The sequence below is a fragment of the Coloeus monedula genome (genome assembly GCF_965178545.1).
Source record: "Coloeus monedula genome assembly, chromosome: 12".
Taxonomy (NCBI): Eukaryota; Metazoa; Chordata; class Aves; order Passeriformes; family Corvidae; genus Coloeus; species Coloeus monedula.
The window spans coordinates 19,785,965-19,804,463 of NC_138792.1; the positions used below are offsets into that span (position 1 = coordinate 19,785,965).

At 55.1% G+C, this 18,499-nt stretch overlaps 1 protein-coding gene across 2 annotated transcripts in view; it reads right to left on the bottom strand.

Moving 5' to 3' along the window:
• Window positions 1–17,055, bottom strand: part of AR (androgen receptor) — a 41,532-nt gene extending 24,477 nt beyond the window's left edge. For both annotated transcript variants that reach the window (XM_082289521.1, XM_082289520.1), the window contains exon 1: window positions 15,955–17,055. In XM_082289521.1, the coding sequence (XP_082145647.1) occupies window positions 15,955–16,862 (908 nt within the window). In that variant the 5' untranslated portion in view covers window positions 16,863–17,055. The remainder of the gene's footprint in view (window positions 1–15,954) is intronic.
• Window positions 17,056–18,499: the final 1,444 nt, after the last annotated feature.

Genomic DNA, 18,499 nt, shown 5'->3' on the forward strand with positions numbered 1-18,499 from the left:
CAACCAACGTGTTCCTTTCTTGGCTTTCGTGGCATCCTGCTTGTCCTCCTGGTGTGATCCCACTGCCCCATCTCAGGGCAGTCCTATATCCCCCCATGCCATGTGGCACAGAGCCGTGGCACTGGGTGTGAGGGGCTGCTGGAGAGCAGACCCTTCTGAGGAATACCAGCAGCACATAGAAAAGCTTGGCTAAAAATGTCTTATTTGTCCAGCATGTTTTAGATTCACACAGAACAGGCCTTTCTGCTGATGACCCAACACCTCTTTCCTCCTCTCTGTGCTATCAGAAAAGCGACAGTGCTCATTTCCCTGTTTCCATAAGGCTTCCACTCTGTCTCCCCCATGCTCAGCACTGTGTGTGCCATGAGCAGCAGGGCCTCTCACAGCAGGTGTCGTGACAACAGACACAGGACGCCCAGAGGACCCTGGGCTGGTTTTGAGGATTAATTATCTAAAACTGCAAAGCAGGTTCGCAACTGAGTGGCTTCTGAAATAGCTTTTAAAGAGCTGTTCCTGTACGGGAAGAGTTGTGCAAGTACAGAAACACCTTCCAGCAGGTGAGTACTGAGAGTACCCCATACACGTGCCCCTGGGCAGGCCTCCCCGCATGCCCCTCTGTGCTCAGCCACCCTTGGCCCCACTGCCATTGATGGATGGAGACTGGAGGACACTGGCTGACATGGAAGGTGATTCCTGGCCATGGGACAGGCTTCTCCTGGGGTAAGGCTTGGTGGGGCATGCACCGCCCCAGCACCCAGAGGGGCTGGAGATGGTGTTAAGGCAGGTGGGGAGCGGCTCGACCACAGGCCCCACAACACCAATGTGGTTCTCTGCCAGTAGCCACTGCCCAGAGCTGAAGCATCTGCCCAGGAATGCCCTTGACTTTCAAACAATGCCAATTTGCCTTTTCTTTTTTATTTTTAGAGAGAGAATTGCAAGAAAAACATAATGTAAAATTTTCTAGCAACTCAGAGCGAGCTATGCTAATGGTTCCCCTAACGATCCATATTCCTGTTTCCAAGGGACATTTACACGGTGTTCTCAAAACATGCAGGTAATATATAACACTGGCCAATGAGCCAAAGAGGTGCCTGGAGAAGCTGCAGGGCTGTGGGACAGGCAGCACTCTGGGCAGAGCCCCAGGTGCCACCTGCCCCAGGGTGCCAGTGCGCAGCAGTGCCACAGCCCCTCGCCCCTGTTCAGGGCACAGGAGGGACACACACAGGAGGGACACGAGGGGTGGCTCAACGGCCAGCTCACCGCTGGCAGCTCTGAACTTCCCTCTGGGTGTAAGTTTGTACTCCGTGGGGCTGTGCTGGTGCTCAGGTCAGACCAAAACAAGCCCTGTGCGCACTGTGGGGGGCTCGCAGTTGGTACAATCTATGGCAAGTGTCAGCCCCGCTGCAGAGCGCAAAGCAGGGCGATAGCACGCTGGGGCAGACACAACTGGGACACGGTGACGGTGCCAGCGATGCCAGACCCAGCACAGGCCCTGAAGGCCAAGGTCGCAGCTGTCACAAAGGAGCTTCGTGGCTTTGAGGGGCAGGGACAAACAACTGCAGTATCTCTCCTACAGCTCTAGGATGAGTTTTACTCTCATTTCAGAAAGGTTCTGTAATGAAATGGAGGGTTTACTGAGCTCCTGTCACATGCAACTATTTCTGGAGAGTAGAAACTATCATTTTGCAATGCAAGCAGTTGTTTGTCATTAGTTAAATTTCACTAAACAGCCACGTTCTACAATACCCCCAGAAAGCCAAGAGCAAGCACTGGTAAGAGAGGAACCAACCACTTCTCCTGATCCACAAAGGAAGTTTCCATCTCAGCAACAGCCAGCACAGGCTGCCCAAAAGGAGCCAGGGAACAATTGCCCCGTCACCCGTGACTTCCCACCCCTAAGCCAGACCAGGACAAAGTGATGGTGGCTGCCACACACCCCCAGCTCATCCCACATGGGAATGCCAGAGCAGAGCACCCTGGTCCCATATTCCCTGAGGAAAGGGGGTTTGCACCTTTACCATGCTGTGCCCAAAACCTGCACATCTGTGATGCTCAGGAGGATGCTGAGCCAGAACTGAGCCAGCACTCACATGTGAACTCAGGTGACACAGAACCCTATCCAGTCATTTCAAGTACTGTCATTTCTGAGACACTCTGATGTTTTCAGGAGGAATCTCTGCTTTTAAAACAGCATCACTTGTGCATTACATTCTCTAATGCAATATTAAATTTAATTGGCTTCCCCTCAGTGCAGCTGTGGGGCTCTTGCCTGGATGAAGTTCTGTGACTCCCACCAAGGGGCCAGACCCATGCTCAGCGAAGAGCATGACTGCTCACTTCAGGCACATCCTTGTGTCCCCTTGCACTGTTATTTGGCTGCCAGAGGCTCCAGCCGGAGCTGAGCCAAGCCTGCACTCACAGCCACCACATCACACTCATCCAGATAACAAGGCCTGCACATAAACTTTAAGGCATTTATCTGTTAAAATGCTTTGAGCCATTTAATCTATAAACATGCAGCCTTGTACACTGAATTCATGTCCTTTCTTCTAAATAGTCTTGAGGATGTTTCCAATCTGTCCGTGCCTTGTTTTCATGTGCGGTGGCAGCAGAGGCACGATAGCGTCTCAGAGCAGAGCAGGGTGCAGCATGAGCCCCAGGCCTAGTAAACACACATAGGAACTAGATTGTCACCAGATTTAAATAAATATTGGAAGATGACAATGGGTTTTCCAAGCATTCCAGCAGTGCAAGCTGGCAGGAAGAGGACACCTCAGAGAAAGCAAAGGTCCTCCCACCAGCAACTCCCATGAGCAGGCTCAGCTCTCCGGCCCTGGCACTGCCTCCCGGCCCCAGGGGCACAAACAGCTTCCACAGGCACAGCTGCACAAATCCCTTCTCAAATCTCCAAATTAAACTCTGTTTTTTTGTTTTCAGACAGTCTGTTTACTTATTTTGACAGCTTATTTTTCACACAGCAGGTCTCCACTGCAGCTGAAGCCCCCTCAACCCCAGCACCTGGCTCTTTTCTTTCCTGTGCTCCTCTGTGGTGCATAAAGGCTGCTCCAGGCCTGGAGCTGCATGGACCCAGCCGCTGTTTGTCCCTGCACTCAGGAGACAGCCCCAACCTGCCACCTGACCAGCCAAGGCACTGCACACCCGTAAATGGGACAGGCGACACAGCCACAGCATAACCAAGATTCCTGGGGAGTCCCCCCATTTAATGGCCATCCTGGGCTCTCACCTTCCAGTCATCCATAAAGAAGAAGCAGAAAAAGAGGTGAAAGGTGGCAGGTTTGCTACACCTGGAATACAAAGCCTGGGCAAAGCCACCCTGCAGCCTCTGCACCTCACCAGTGGCCACAGCGGAGGCTGCTGCCTGCATTTGGTACAGCTGACACCAAAACTTCTGCCTCAAAGCCTGATATCCAGCCAGGGGCTCAGGGAGCAGCTTAAATAAATCAGCTCAGAAAAGATGGAACACTTGATTCCCCCAGCTGGAGCAGGTGCCTACAAAAAGAGACAGCACGAGCGCATCGCAAGGTCACTTCAGATGGGAACTCACCTGACTACGAAGCACAAAGGGGACAAAAAGCAAAGGAGGAGCAGCAAGGCTGCAGGCAGGCTGCAGCCTTGAGGAGCACCCCCGAGGTCATCAGAGCCCTACACTGTATCCTTCTGATGACTGCAAAGTCACCTGCAGTTACCAAGGACAGGACCTTGGTATCCTTGTTGCATGGAGAACCCTACTTATTTCCCAAGGAAACACTCTGTCCTGACTGATATTTATGCAGTAGTTTAAGCCACACCATAATCTTCCATCTTCAAATCCATCTCCTCTGCTGAGAAAAAGAAAATGTGCCTGTAAAGAAAATCACAAATAATGAGACACACTTGATACATATATTTCATGCTCCAAGAGACACTACCATGATGCCAGATGTGGGTACAGGCTTACAGCTCCCAGGAAAGCATCCAGGGTACAGACTTGTAGTGCCACCTACCAACATCTTCACCTGCAGGAGAACTTTTACCTTTCCCCTCTTCCAAAACCAAGTGATGCTTATGAAATGCTCTGGAAGAGGGGATGTGAGTTCTTGGTGGCTTTTCTCACAGCCGGTTTGCCAGGAGGATCTCCAGAGGAACAGAACACTGTGCCAGCATCCAGCCATGGGGCACAGCACCTTGGGTGAACCGGCCATGTGGCCCCCAAGACCACCATGGTCCCCCAGCTAACCACAGCATCTGGTACGGTGCTATCAAGAGAAACCCAAGGAAGAACAATTCCAATCAGTTTCACGTGGACTGCAAATGTATTTGGAATTTTACTGGGCAACAAGGATCAAGTTGTGCTGGTTGCCAGAGGCCAGTGGCTGGCTCCCAGCTGGGCTGCTGAGGGACGCCAGGATTCATTCCCAGACTCAGATATTTAAAACATGAAATATTTTCCCCACTTCCTTCAGAATTATTGCTAAGGAAACTAGTGCTGCAAATTCTGCATTTTTATTTCTCCACTGGAGGAAGCACTAGGCAAAAACAGTCGGCAACAAGGGTGGGACCCGTTGTAGAAACATGAGGAGACCACAAATACCATGGACTTGGCACCCGACGGGGGAGGCACACGGCATGAGCCAGCACCCTCCCCCTGGCACAGCACGGAGCCCTGGGGATGGACGGGGACTGGAGCAAGAAGCAGAACCCCCCATCTCGGGTAGCAGCCCCCCTCCCGCCCCCTTGCAGTGGGGAACACCAAGGATCACTGCAGTGGTGCTGCAGCGCTGGTCCCACAACTTACCAGCAGAACTGGGTTATTTTTAGGCACGTTTCTATCAAGACCAAACCTTTGCAGAGACAGGGCTGCAGGGGCATAAAAATCCTTTGCCTTATTATGCCTGGGAGTGGATACAAGCTCTATCTGCAGAATTTCCCTTCAGCTCTGCTGGCAAAGCACTGAGTTTCTAGAGGAGACTTCATGAGTTGTGCAATAGTATCGTATTCCCGCGTCCTCCAAGCAGATCATGCTGTGAGTCATCTCAGCCAGAAACCCACTAATTGTAAGGAAGGTTTCATATATTTAGTGTCTGGTCTCCCTGCCACTCTTAGCCCCAGTCTCAGCAGAATAGGCAACACAGGAGCAAATCCCCCAGCAACCCACAGCCATTGGCTGACAACCACCAATCCCTCCCGCTCCCTGGCCCAGCCATCCTGGCGTGCCTGCGGCTCACAGCTGCCTACACCTGCCAGCTGCACAGGGATTGGGGCAGGAGCAGGGCAGGACCAGCCCCTCAACAAGGCTTGGATGGTGGGGATGGATGGATGGATGGATGGATGGATGGATGGGCAGGCAGCTGCACCAGTACCAATCTCAATGACAACTGAGGGCAGCCCAGCCAGGCATGGACTAGGAAACAGTGCTTTGATGCCAGTTTGCTCTTTTAATGACATATGGCAGGGACAGCCAGACCTGTCGTTTTGGGGGCTAAGAGCATTCCCGGGAAAACAGAGAGCAGAGCCCCACAGCCCTGCAGCAGTGCAACCAGCTGACTCCAGGGACCTGTGGGCATGGGGGGGTCCTCCTGTTATCACAGACCCACGCTGGAGTTTGGACTGGCCCTGCTGGGCAGTGATGTCCAGAGAGAGCTGTGGCACGCTGGGGATCAAAGCCCTGCCCCCTACCCCTTGGCCATGCTTTTCCAAGCAGGAGAGGAATGAAAGCAGCCAGCAATCATTTTCTTTCAAGCCCACCTGCAAACTAAAACACAGATGCCACGTGTAATTTTAGGCCTCACAGCCTTGAGAGTGTTCTCCCGAGCCTCTTTGAGTGAGCAGTGAGAGAGTCACCTTAGGACACGCTGCAGCCACAGCGGCTGCGCACCCGCCTTGACCCCAACTCTGAAACAATAGGAGGGCAGGGGCACAGCAGGAGGGCACAGCATGGCCAGGAGTTAACAGATCCCCACTGGTCCCAGGGGATCCTGCAGGACACACTGAGCCCCCTCCATTAATTGCAATCGCGTGCAGAGGGACTGGCCAGCCACCCTGCTAACTCCAGGCTGCCACCTTCTCCCTGCTGGACATGACAACTGCTTCAACTCGGGCCATAATCCAAGGGTTTAAGCACCCACGTGGCAAAACGGAGAGCGAACTTAACAAGAAGAGAAGAGCTGCCCCCCGGAACCTCAGCTCCCATCTCAGCTCAGCTCTGTCCAACCCTCAGCACAGCTCCAGTGGGATGTTCCGTCCTGCAGGCTCCCCAGCACTGTGCTCTGCCCCCTCTTCAAACCACCCCCAACAAGGCCCAGAATCAAGGACCTGGCACTTGGCACAGGCTGTGCTCTAAACAAGAAAGGGAAAAAGTCCCTGTGCTGCTACTGTTTTTCTAACCATTTAAAGAGGCTCCAGGGGACTGGGGAGCAGATTGGGAAGTAGTAGATTTCTTCATAAGGGGAAGATCCTATTATCAGACAAAAGACTTTTTGACCACAGTGGACATGTGAAAACAAAGCAAATTACGGAGAGCTAGAAAAACTAAATTCATGTGAACAGGCTGAGTTCACTGGGACGATGTCACATGTTCTGGAGCACAGGAGCATGCACAGGGACAAAGCCCAGAGCCAGCCAAGGGGGTCACGGTCCGCACCGCACCCATGGCCCTAGACACGTGTCCCCCAGCCCTGCCCTGCTAACAGAGCTGGCACTGCCAGCCAGCAGGAAAGGGAGTGGGGGTGACGTGGGGGGCTGGTTGTCAGTGTCTGAGTGGGGAGAAGCAGCAATACCAATTCCACACCGAGCCCTGTGCCACCCACAGAGGCTCACAGAGCTCCAGCCACCTCTCCTCCTGCAGGTGGCACAGGGCACGGTGCCTGCCCTCCAGGGACATGTCTGCAGAGGAAATGCTGCAGGCCACGGGGTGAGGGGTGGGGATATTCCTCATACAGAAGAGAACACACATACCATCTGGGTGTGGTGTTCACAGGAGGATGATGAACATCCACAAATGTGCACAGGCACACACTATTCAAGAGAAACAGTAAATCATCCGAGCTCTCTTTTCCAGTTAACACACCTCATTTATTCCCAGGTGAAAGCTATTAACCCCATCAGCACAAAAACTCCTTCCCTGTGTTTCCCTTTCAAGAGGAAAGTGGAGCTGCCAAGAAATCCTGCTCCAGGCATCCCAACAGCAGGTTGGGAGATGTGCAGACACTGCCCTGATGGTTGGCATAAGGGGGGAGGAGGCAGGAGCCTTCATGATGAAATTTGTGATACAGAAACTTGTGCCTGGGCTCTGTTCTCAGCACACAAGCCAAGGTCAAAGCGGTTTTTTCTGCCATTTCTAACCAGCAAGGAAGCAAACACAGCTAAAATATGCAACAGGAGCCAAAATGCTGAGGGCTGGTAAAAACACCAGAGAAAGAAGTGTCATGTCATTTTGGGAGAGACAAGAAGCCTCCTCCATCCATCCCCAGGCAGAGAGAGCACAAGGGAAAGGAAGCAATCTCCAGGGTTTTCCCACCTCATCCCAGGGACTGAACACATCCTCTGTAAAATGTATTCTGGAGATCTGCAGCGTCCCCTCTGGCATTTGTATGGATTGCTCCTGCTGGCAGCAATTCCAGAAGCACTCAGCAGGTTGGGGGTCCGGAAGATGAAGATACTGCCATAACACAGAAGGATTTGACCCAAGGTTCTTCCCAAAGCCCCTGTCTGCAGCCAACCCATGTCTAGTCCCTTCTGGAGCATATTGGTGTGGAGGGAGAGGGCACCCACCAGAATGCACCACCCATCCTAAGGCCACAAAGCCAGGCAGGACACAGCTTGGAGCAACATGGTCTAGTGGGAGGTGTCCCTGCCCATAGAGGGGAGTGGAATGAAAGGGCCCTTCCAACCCAAACCATTTCCTGAGTCTATGACCAGACTCCCCAGGCTCCAGCAAGAGCTGGATCAGGCAGCCAGCTCCCAGGACATCCCCCCAGCAGTGCCTGTCACAGACACCTGGCTGCAGACATGAAAGGCAAATCATTACAACTGCTCCATGCCCAGCGCATGAGGGGTGGCTGGGACTCTGCATGGAGCTCTCGGGCAGCTCTCCTGCTCTGCACAGCCTGAGCAGGGCTCTGCCAGCCCAGGCATACCCCAAATGTGTACCAGGAGCACCCAGATTTCAGGGCAGACACATCAAACGGTAAATGTGCCTGTGCCTGACTGCTTGCCCCAGCTAAGGCGGCCCACAGTGCTCCATCCCCACACCAAGGGCATCCTGGGCCAGCACTGTCAGTGTCCCAGTATTGGTGGTTCTGCACTGACTCTCCTATCCTGACTTAAGTCGTATCTTTTGCCCCCAGAGGTTTTTGGGAAGTGACAGCTGCCTTGCCTGTCACGCGGTGCTCAGCATAGTCCACCAAGCCCCCAGCAGCCCCACGCACCAGGCAACATGATGGACCCCTCAGCAGAAACATGGGCTCATCCCATGAATCATTATTCATTCATATTCCTCATCCCGGGAATCATTATTAACTTATTAGGGTGGACTCCCTTTCCCTTTGGATGGCACAGGGAAGCCACCAGGACACCTGTGGAAAGCATGGGTGTAATCCACTGCTGTGGACACCTGAGCTGCTTGGAGTCGCCTGGGAAAAGGGCAGCAGCTATAAATACCTGGGGAACTGGCTTACACTTTTAAGATTACTTCTACTACTGCAAATCATTTAATCTGAGGTCTGTGAAACCAATCCCACCACTTCTGAGGACGTGTCAGCACCTGTGTTCTCACTATTTGCAGAGGCGTCCCCGGGCGGGGGCTGGGGAGCTCCGAGCCAGAGCGCAGCGGGTGACCTTGCTCTTTCTGGCCTCTGTTCAGACTGCACTAACCAGGGAGCAAGCAGCACCATGAGAGCAGCTGAGCCAAGCTGACCCAAGACGACCCAAGCCAAACCGAGCCTGCCCTCCTGTCCCGTGGCATCCTGCAGATGTCCCTGGGGAGAGCGGCGGCTCCGGCGCAATCCCGAGGCACGATGCTGCACTCCCGCAACCCCTCTCTGCAAACACTGCCGCGGGGGCTGGACAGGGGCACTGGGGCAGCGGAGGTGAACGAGCCAATGGATGGGGCGCAAAGTCCAGCACGCTGCTGTAGGACGGTCCCCAGCACCCGGCACAAAGCCAGCACAGCCCCCCGGGACCCCAGCGCTGGGCTGCCAGGGCTGCGGCCACTCACACGCACCAAGGGGCTGTTGACAAACCTCAGCCCCTGGCTGCAGAAGAGGGACAATTCCTTTTTCCTCAGTCGCCAGGAGGCTGAATGAATCGCTGCTCACGAGTGCTTCAGCAGTAAAGTACTACTACTGGGAGTATTTTTATTACTGTTAGAGGATACTTTGAATGTCACTTAAAAACACTGGCAGGAAGAATCAGGGTTGCAATGACTACATTTAAAGCAGAAAAAAGCACAAGCACACACCTCAGTACGAAGCAGACAGCGGTGGTAACAGCAAGAGAGAATATGGATGGAGAACCCCCGTCACACGTCTTTGCCATGACAACTGGGCCAGTTCCTTTTCATTACAATGAGCTCCCTCATTCCACTATTCCTGTTAACAAACAGGGCTGGTTCTGGTCCCCACAGTGCACAGCCACGGTCGATACCAGGGCCACCAGCCACTGCCAAGGCCACCACTGGGCAAGCCTGCACTGGCCAGTGATGTGACCGTATCTGCCTCTTAATTGTTTACCAGGCATAAATGCTCTGCTACAACAGGAGATGGGACATCTGCCTCCTGTATGCTGGATCTCTGGAGGAAAAGAAAGAGCTGGAAAGGATCCAGTATCCCCACAGGAAGCGCTGCCATTGCTGTTCTCCTATGAACATGGTGTAGAGCTGGGCTCATCCAAGGTGAGAGCAGATCATTCTGGTCAACGCTCACCTCTTACACAATGATGACCCCAAGGGGAGGTACCTGTGCCCCCTGTGCCACATCACTACATGCACGTGGTGTCACCAAGCTGCCCTCCCCAGCTGGCCCAGGCTGTCCATGATGGCATTGTGACACTTGCTTTGCATCCGTCTGAGGTGCAGATGTGTCTTTTGCAGAAAATCTTCCAAAAAGAAAATTAACTTGCACAAAGTAATGAGGCTGAGCAGCTGTGCAAGGGGGAATCTTCACTTTTCCTATATATTTCCAATGTTCCAGAGCCATCCACAGCTGCATGGATCTCTGGGATCTACCAGGGCGGCTCTCAGAAACAAACAGTTTTTACTAGAAGTCATAGAAAGCCTCCCACTGAATAGTTTTCTTTCAGTAAACACTCATTTGATAAATTTTATATGTTCCACAGGACAATAAAATAAATACAATTTCTTTCTTTTGTAATTTTAGTCCACAATCACTAGCAGAAAGTATCCACTGCAAACACCAACCCAGCAGCCTCCAGTGAGTGCTCCAAGTCTAGACAGCAACTGGCAATTGAGAACTGGCAAACTGGGACAGGCACCTTCAAACAAAGCAATTTATAAAATATGAATGAACGTCCGTGCCAAGAGTGGAATTCATGGGAATGACAGAAAATCACAAAGAACTGAGCTACTGCTCTCTACTACAACTTGTTCTTAACCCTGTGTAATTAAACTGTTTTCATCACACCAAAACGACTGCAAAATATGACTACAAAATTTTCAATATTTTAGGAAATTTTGTGGTTTCTTCCTGCAATACATGGCACTGTTTCCAGCTTTCCTCCCGGCTGAGGAGCACGCCCCTCTCGCCATGCACAGACTCTGACTTCTGATCTGCTCCAGTTCCGCTGTGCCTGTTCCTCCCACTGCCCATCCGCAATCCTCCTTTAGCTCCCATTAGGACTCAGAGGTGACCCCTGGCACGGACACAGAGCAGGCTCTTGTCTCTGCTGGAGCCCAGCGCGGCCTTGGAGGGTCCTGGTGCAGGGAGCTGGCTTTGCCCCTTGGATGCCGCTCACATTCGCTGCCTCGCTACAGTGTTTCTGCTTTGATTCTTCCCAGGACTGTCCCACACCTTCCTCGCTCTGAGAAAGGGGCCAGAGGCAGCGACTTCCAGGAATCGTGGGCTCTGTGCCATGGGGACAAATCCCAACTCCAGCACCCACTGATGCCTGTCCCCACGGTGGGGATCCTGCCCCAGGGGCTGGAACCTGCACCCATGGTAGGGATCTTGTCACGGGGAGGAAACCTCATCTCTGCAGTGAGAATCCTGATCTGGGAGTGACTCTTGTCCCCTGGGCTACGAAACATACAAATCAGTATTTTGACACACTCTTCTGTCCTCAGAAGCAGCACCAAAGCACTTCCCATTGTTAACTGGCTCTCAGTCTGGAATTAAGTTCTCCTAGGAGGAAAACCAATGGTTATGCCAGAGACTGGCTGCAAGGAGTGGTGCAAAGCACAGCTCATCTGTGCAATGGAAAATGAGGGAATCTGTAAACAGCAGGAAGAATGTAAAAGCTGCAGAAGCTGGAGAAGAGCTGCCATGAGTAGATCCTGTGCAGCTTCCAGCCCTGAAGCCTCGGGAGAGCATACAAAATACTTGTGTGACTCTGACCCATTGACAGATTTTTGTGGATTGTTTCTTTGGCAAAATTTTCTGATTTCTCAGCCATTGCTTCCAACCCCAAGTGCCACATAAAGCCTGTCCTTCCACTGCAACCAACACTTGAGAGGAACCAGGGTGGAATAATCACTGCCGATACCAAGCACAAGACTGTGGAATCAGCTTCCAGAGGGTGTAAGAGCTCAAAAATTCAAGACGTGTGGAGAAGAGGATGGGAAAGCCCAGAGGAGGATGGGGCAAAGTCTGACTTTGAGCAGCGAAGAGGCAAAGAGACGCTGTGTACCCTTAGAGCAGCTGGATAGGTCCCACACAGACACCCTACATATCTGCCCTCCACAGCCCAACACCTGACAGGTGATCCATCTCCCTTTCCCAGTGGTAAGGGAGAGCTGGAGCACAGGAGAGCAGGGAAGAGAGGGAGAGACAGACAGAGGAGGGAGGGGAAAAGGAGGAGACCATTTTATGATATTTGATATATGCTCAGGAGCAAGGAAAAGGAGCCGCCAGTGCCGTGCTCCAGCACAGCGCTGAGCAGTGCCCACCTGGCTGCTCCCCCAGTCCTGAAGGGTTCTCCTTGCTGACTGCAGCTCCAGCATCTCTGCAGCTCCAGTTACCCAGCCTCAGCGTATCACTCGTTTCACAACCTCAGCTCCAGCCGTGACAGACATGCACCCTGCCATGGTATCATGCCAGCTCACATTCAAACAACCCCTGAGTTCTCTAATCCAGCTCCAGATGGATTATCACAGCCATCCTGTGTCTCTGAGCAGGGAAAGGGTGAGAGGTGATGAGGAAGAAATTTGTTTATCTTTTCTCCATTTATCAGGAACCAACAACAAGCTTTAGCACATCCCCAATTCTCCTGGCCACCAGAGGTTCCCTGTCCATGTGTCCATAGGGGCCAAAGAGACCGGCTGCCCACACAAGGTTCTGCCTTGGTCCTCTTGTCTTCAAAGAAATATTTACATCCTATGGCAAATTGCCAGAGCAGAAAGGTCACGCTGACAACAGCAGATGGGCGGGTCAGCCCTTTCCCAAGGGCTTTGGAGTTCTGCTGGTGCAGCACTGGCGGTCCCCAGAGCCCTTCTGGGACTGGGATGCCAGAGCAGCTGCTGCTGGGCACAGACTGGAGTGCAGGCAACCCTGAAAACGACCTCCTGCCTCTTGGCATAACAGCTGCCCTTCATCTCTTTGTCAATCTTATCTCCTTCCACAGGCAGGAATTACTGCAGGTGTTATCTGTAAGCCTATCACAATTACAGAGCTGAAATGATTACAGAGCCATCGAGCCAGGTGATGAATGAACACATGGCACTGGCCCAAACTGACCACAGCCAGACTGGGGAAAGGAACCAAAGGTAGATGTACCCAACAAACAACAGGACTGTAACCAGTATGGCGCCAGGTAACAGCAGTGATCGCAAATGCCACTTAAAACCATCTGAAGCTACATGGACAGCAGGTTTTCCTGAGCTAAAAGCCCCTTAAATCCTCTTCTCTCCCTTGATCCCATTGCTTTAGTAACAGCTCCTTCTCTAATTCCATTTCATTCTAAACCAGAGGCCAACCCCCTCCCACCTGCTGCTGGAATTTGTCTTCTGATGGCAGAACCTTGGATTTATTCTGACAGTGCTGCATCTTGCTCCTGAAACAGGTTATTTAGTCACCTCAAAGACTGCTGGTAGTAATGATGCAATAAGCGGAGCACAAAGAGAAACATCTCTAAATCCACAGGGTAACAAAGCCTGAGGTTAATTTGCTAATTACCTGTAAGCCTGACTGGTGCAGTCAGGGACACTGTAGCAACAGCTTTAAATTAAACCAAATCGCGTACCCATAGTGTTTCTGAGATGTGCCAGCGCCCCTAAACCCTGGCAGCCCCCCCAGATATTAAGAACTGCTCACGCTTTAGTGTTGTATGAAGGGTGTTTAACTCAAAAAATACTTACCCATACCTGGTCCCAACTGCAGCAGGATAGAGATGGGGCTTGGGAGAACTTCATCTGTGAGGGAAGAGCCATGATCCTGCTGGCAGACAGCAGGACCATTCAGAGAGGAGAGAAAGTAGGAGCAGCACACCTTGAAACACTCCTTATTCTCCAAAGCAGAGGGGGCTGTCTGTTCCTCTTCCCCCAGCAGCACCCCCAAGCACAGGGCACTGAGGTACCCATTGCCCCGGGCTTGTAAAGCCCCAGAAGTGTCCCTCACCATCCTCACAGAACACTGAGGCTGCATCCTCTGAGGCTACGAGGGGAAAGCTCTACATGCAAGGCCAAGTAGGGCAGTAAATCAGACCTAGCACCAGACAGCAGAGGGGTGCAGGTCCAAAAGGCAATCATCCTTCCATCAGGGAATTTCACTACAGAGCCTCTCAGCTCCCACGAACCTTTCTTCCCGCAGTCACTGCTGCCTGGGATGCTGGTACATGACCCGCTGTTCCAGCTCCAGCAGCAGCAGAGGCTGCTCCTGCGCTGGCACCCACAGATCCAGGAGAAAATGCAAAGCTGCAGGAATGGGCCAGCAGCACGCTGTAAAGCTAATGGAGACTTTGCTAGGATGAAATGTAAACCTGGCAGCAATTAACACATATGATTGAGCCAGACCATGACAAGTGTTCCGCTTTCCTTACAGTGTTTGAAAATTACATCTGAACACAGAGACACGATGCCAGCCCATTACACCTCTGCAGCAGCAGGGTAGCGCTGTACAAGCCTTGGAGCTCAAAGGACAAGATACTGGTGTTGTAAAGGTTGCTGTGCCAGCTCTGACCCTGCTGATCCCACAGAAGTCTGCCAGGGGAAACAGGCACAGCACATCAAACAGAGCTGCAAGGAAGAGGACTATATAGCACTTCCCACCAGAAATGAGGGAAATGTCGTTTATCTCTAAGGCAAGACCCAGGCAAAATGTACCTGCTGCTGCCTAGTCCAGTCCCCAAGACTGCCTGCAGACCTCCATGGGAGTCCACACCTGCTCTCCTCAGTGCAACATTCCCTGTCTGTGAGAATCCCACTGCACAGGCTCTGCAGGCAGAACAGCCACACGGAATAAACCTGCACCACCATCACCAGCATCTGAACACTGAACTTTTCCAACTCGATTCCTCCCTGCCCCCTCTGCACTGATTCCAGCAGAGATTTACCCAGACTCCAGAGGCACATTCGGAGCTTTGCCACGTACAAAGCTCACAGCTGGATGATGCTCACAGCTGCACTCTTTCTGACCTGTCACTACTTTTATTCTTTTTTCTTTTGCCAAGCCCTTGACATCTCTGTACAATCCCCCAGTAAATCACTGTGTGGGTGGAATTTGCCCCAATACCCAAATGAAGCTGTAAGCATTTAAAACACAAACAAGCCCAGAGGCAGTACACTCACCCAGTGCTAATTTAGAGGTAAAATCTAACTGTTCATTTCAGCCTTTGCTCCCAGCATCCCAAGCATCACGGAGTGAGTGTGTGGATGCAGGACTCCCACGATGCAAACCCCAGCTAAGGTCTCACATACTCTTGGATGGGGCTGCTTCTGAGCCAGCAGAAAATCCCTTGGACAGCCCATTCTCCCTCCCATTTCCATCAGCTTGGCCGCGTTTTTCTGTGACAGGTGAGCATGCAGGTGCCTATTGGTTTAGATGCTGTACAGCTATTTTACAGAGATGGCTCATCTTCTTTGAGGTTAATCAAAATTATTTTTGATTGAATCCTACTTCTCAAACGAATCTCCCCTCCCCTGGTGCATTCCCAAAACCTGTTCTAGCTCTACTTTAAAACGCATTTTCTACCTGTACTTAAAATAGCCCTGAAGCACAGGTGATGTTTCTCTTCCACTACATTCGGGGTTCCCTGCTCTGCACAGTGCATTCCCGGCAGGCAGTTCTCGGCGGGACAAGTTGCCAGGAGGATTTTAACTCGATGTCAAGATCCGTCCGTGCTTCGCGGCACAGCGTCCCGATCTCGCCCGCTCCCAGCGGCCGGGAACAGCGGGATAACAGATGCGTGAGGAAACGACATAAACACAACGACCTCACGGGACGGCGGGGACACCGGGCGTGCACCGCGGTATTCCTGGCACGATCTCGCCTAGTCAGTCCCAAATGTCAGCATCCCGGCAAAAGGGAAGGTTCTGCAGCGGAGAGGTACACCAAGGCGGGAACAGCCAGGACATAGCGGGGTTGGACCCGTGGTGAGCGCGGGGCAGCTGCGGCAGGCGGCGGGGCGGCTGGGGGAGCGCGGAGTGCCGGTGGGCTGCGAGGTGCAGAAGGTGGCATGAGGGGTGCGGGCACAGGATGCCGGTGCTGGAGGGAGGTGGGATGCAGGATGCCGGCGGGAAGCACAGTGCAACGTGCGCATGCCGGTGGGCTGCGGGACGCGGGTACTCACCGGAGATCGCCGTAAGCGCCGGCGTAGCCCTCGACCCAGGGCTCCAGCTCGCTCTTGATGCCGGCGGCGGAGGCGGCGAAAGGGGCACGGCCCGGTGGGTACCAAGCATCGGCAGGGCAGTCGGCCGGCCCGGCGGGCGGCTCGGGGCACGGCCCGTAGAGCTGCCCCTCCTCGGCGAAGAAGGTGGGCCAAGGGGGCGCGGGGCCCGGTGGGACCAGCTCGGCCCCGAAGCGGCACGGGCCACCCCAGCCGCCGCCCGCCGCCGGCCCCGCCGCGCTCTCCAGCTTGACGCGGCCGAAGCCGCGGGGCAGCCCCGGCCCGGCGGGCGGCTCGGCGGCCAGAGCGGCCTCGAAGGCGGGCGAGGGGTCGCGGACGGGCGGGCGCGGGGCGCGGGGCGGCCCGGCGGGCACGGCGAACATGCAGTCCTCGCGGGGCAGCGGCTCGGCCGGCATCTCCAGCGCCTCCAGCGCCAGCCCCATGGAGGCGGACACGGCGCGGCACAGCTGCCGGGCACTGTCGCCCAGCGGGTCTTCCTTGTCCGCGGGCTCGGTCTCGGGCGGCGGCAGCAGCGGCGGCATCGCGCCCGCCTCGCCCAGCAGTTCCCTCAGCTCTCCGGCGCAGGGAAAAGACGAGCCCATGGCGGGGCCGGCGGCCGGCAGCGCCTTACCGGGGGCACGGGGCTCAGGGGGCGGCAGGCAGCCGGGCGGGGATGGCAGGCAGGCGGGGGAGTCCGGCGGCGGCCGGGGAGTCGGCGGGCAGGGCGCGCTTGGCGGCGGCTGCCCGGCGCCCGGTTCCTCCCGCGGCTGGAAAGCGTCGCAGACGCTCTGGAAGAAGCTCTGAAAAGCCCCGCGGAAGGTCCTGCCCGGCGGTCGCGGGTAGACGCGACCGACCCCCAGCTGAACCTCCATGCTCGCCGAGCGCGGGGCAGCGATCGCTGCAGCGGCGGCGGAGCGAGGCGAGGGCGGAGAGCCCTGGCAGCGCTCCCGGGCCGACCCCCGGGGGCCGCCTACGCGTGGCGCTGCCCCGCGGTGCCCATGGCAGTGGCCGCCGGGCACGAAGCTCGGTACGCGCAACAGGCAGGGAAAGTTGTCGGCCGGGCTGCGGGCAGGTGCGGCGGCAGAGCGAGGGGCGGGCGGGGGAGGCCGCGGGGAGGGAGGTGCGGCGGGGAGACCGCCCCGCGCCGCCGCTCCGCCGAGATTAACCCTGTGACGGCCGCGGCGGCAGCGGCGCCCGCCTGGCCCCGGGCTCGGCGCGGCCCCACCGGCGGCCCTGGAGCAGCGCGGACGCGGAGCCGCAGCCCCGCCGCAGTGTCCGGCCTTGGCGCCTCAGAGGGCGGATCGGAGAGGGATGAGGCTGCCCGGCCCGGCCCGCTGGGGACATCGCGTGTCACCGCGGCCCCCGGCGAGCGCCCGAGCCGGACCCCGCGCCCCGGCTGGGCAGGACGGGGCGGGGATGGGGGCGCGGCGGCGGCTGCCCCCGGTTCCCAACTGCTGCTGATGGAGCGGGTCCGTGCGGACCTCCCGCCCCGGGCCGGTTCGGCTGCTCCCCCGCTCTCCCCCCCCCCCCCCCCCCCCCGCTGACAGCTGGCGCAGCCGGGCGGACTTGGTCAGAAAAATGCTCAGCAGCTCCCCACCCCCGGCCGGGCTCGAGCCGACCCCCGCACCTCTTCGTTCGCTTCTTTCCTGAAGACCGGCCGCCCTCTTCCACCTCCCACTGCCCCGCGTCGTGCCACAGCCCCCGCCCGCCAAAGCACGAACCATCCCGCGGGCATCCCCGCGCGGGTCACGCACTGGGATGAAAAATACCTCGCTAGCAGAGAAATTAGTGCAGGACCTACCGTACACAAAGCTTGAGCTCCCCTTGCTGGTCCTGCGGTAACAATCCTAAAGCAACTTCTGGGAGGCACCATCCCCAAGCAACCTAGGAATGGAATAATTTTCATTCGAGGGAGCTTAAACAAGCCCGTTACTTGGAGCCCCTTTGAAGACAAAGAGAAAAAAGCCATAAATAAGCGGAGCCCATGGGGAAAACAGAGAGACATATCCCATCTTTTAAAAGCCTTTTTACAAGCTGTAGAAGATAAAAATAAAAACCAAAGTCCAGCCAAGCAAAATTTGGCAATGTCCTCCATCCTGCCTGCATGATCAGAGCAGCTGGAGGAGGGGGAGGAGGGTTGGTGCACAGGCAGGGACGGGGTCACTGCTGCTGGCTGCTGCAGCAAAGGACAGATGCTGGCAGGGGCTGCCACCCCCCAGGCCATGGCGGACTGAGGACTGTGGCCAGCTCTCCCTGGCCACCAGTGAGCATGTGCGGAGAAACTTCCTCAACCCTTGCATGTGGGTGAAACACCAAGGTGGGCTCTAATGCCAAGTCCCACAGCCCCCAAAACACTGAAGGCAGCTCAGCTAACACCTGAGATGGTAAAAACCAAGGGAGACGCAGTAAGATATGTTCTGCCAAGTGGATGTGGGTTCCAGCATCTTTGCTGTTCCAGCCTCTCAGAGTTGACAGGCCTCTGGAGTGAAATATAGAGATGCTGGAAAAC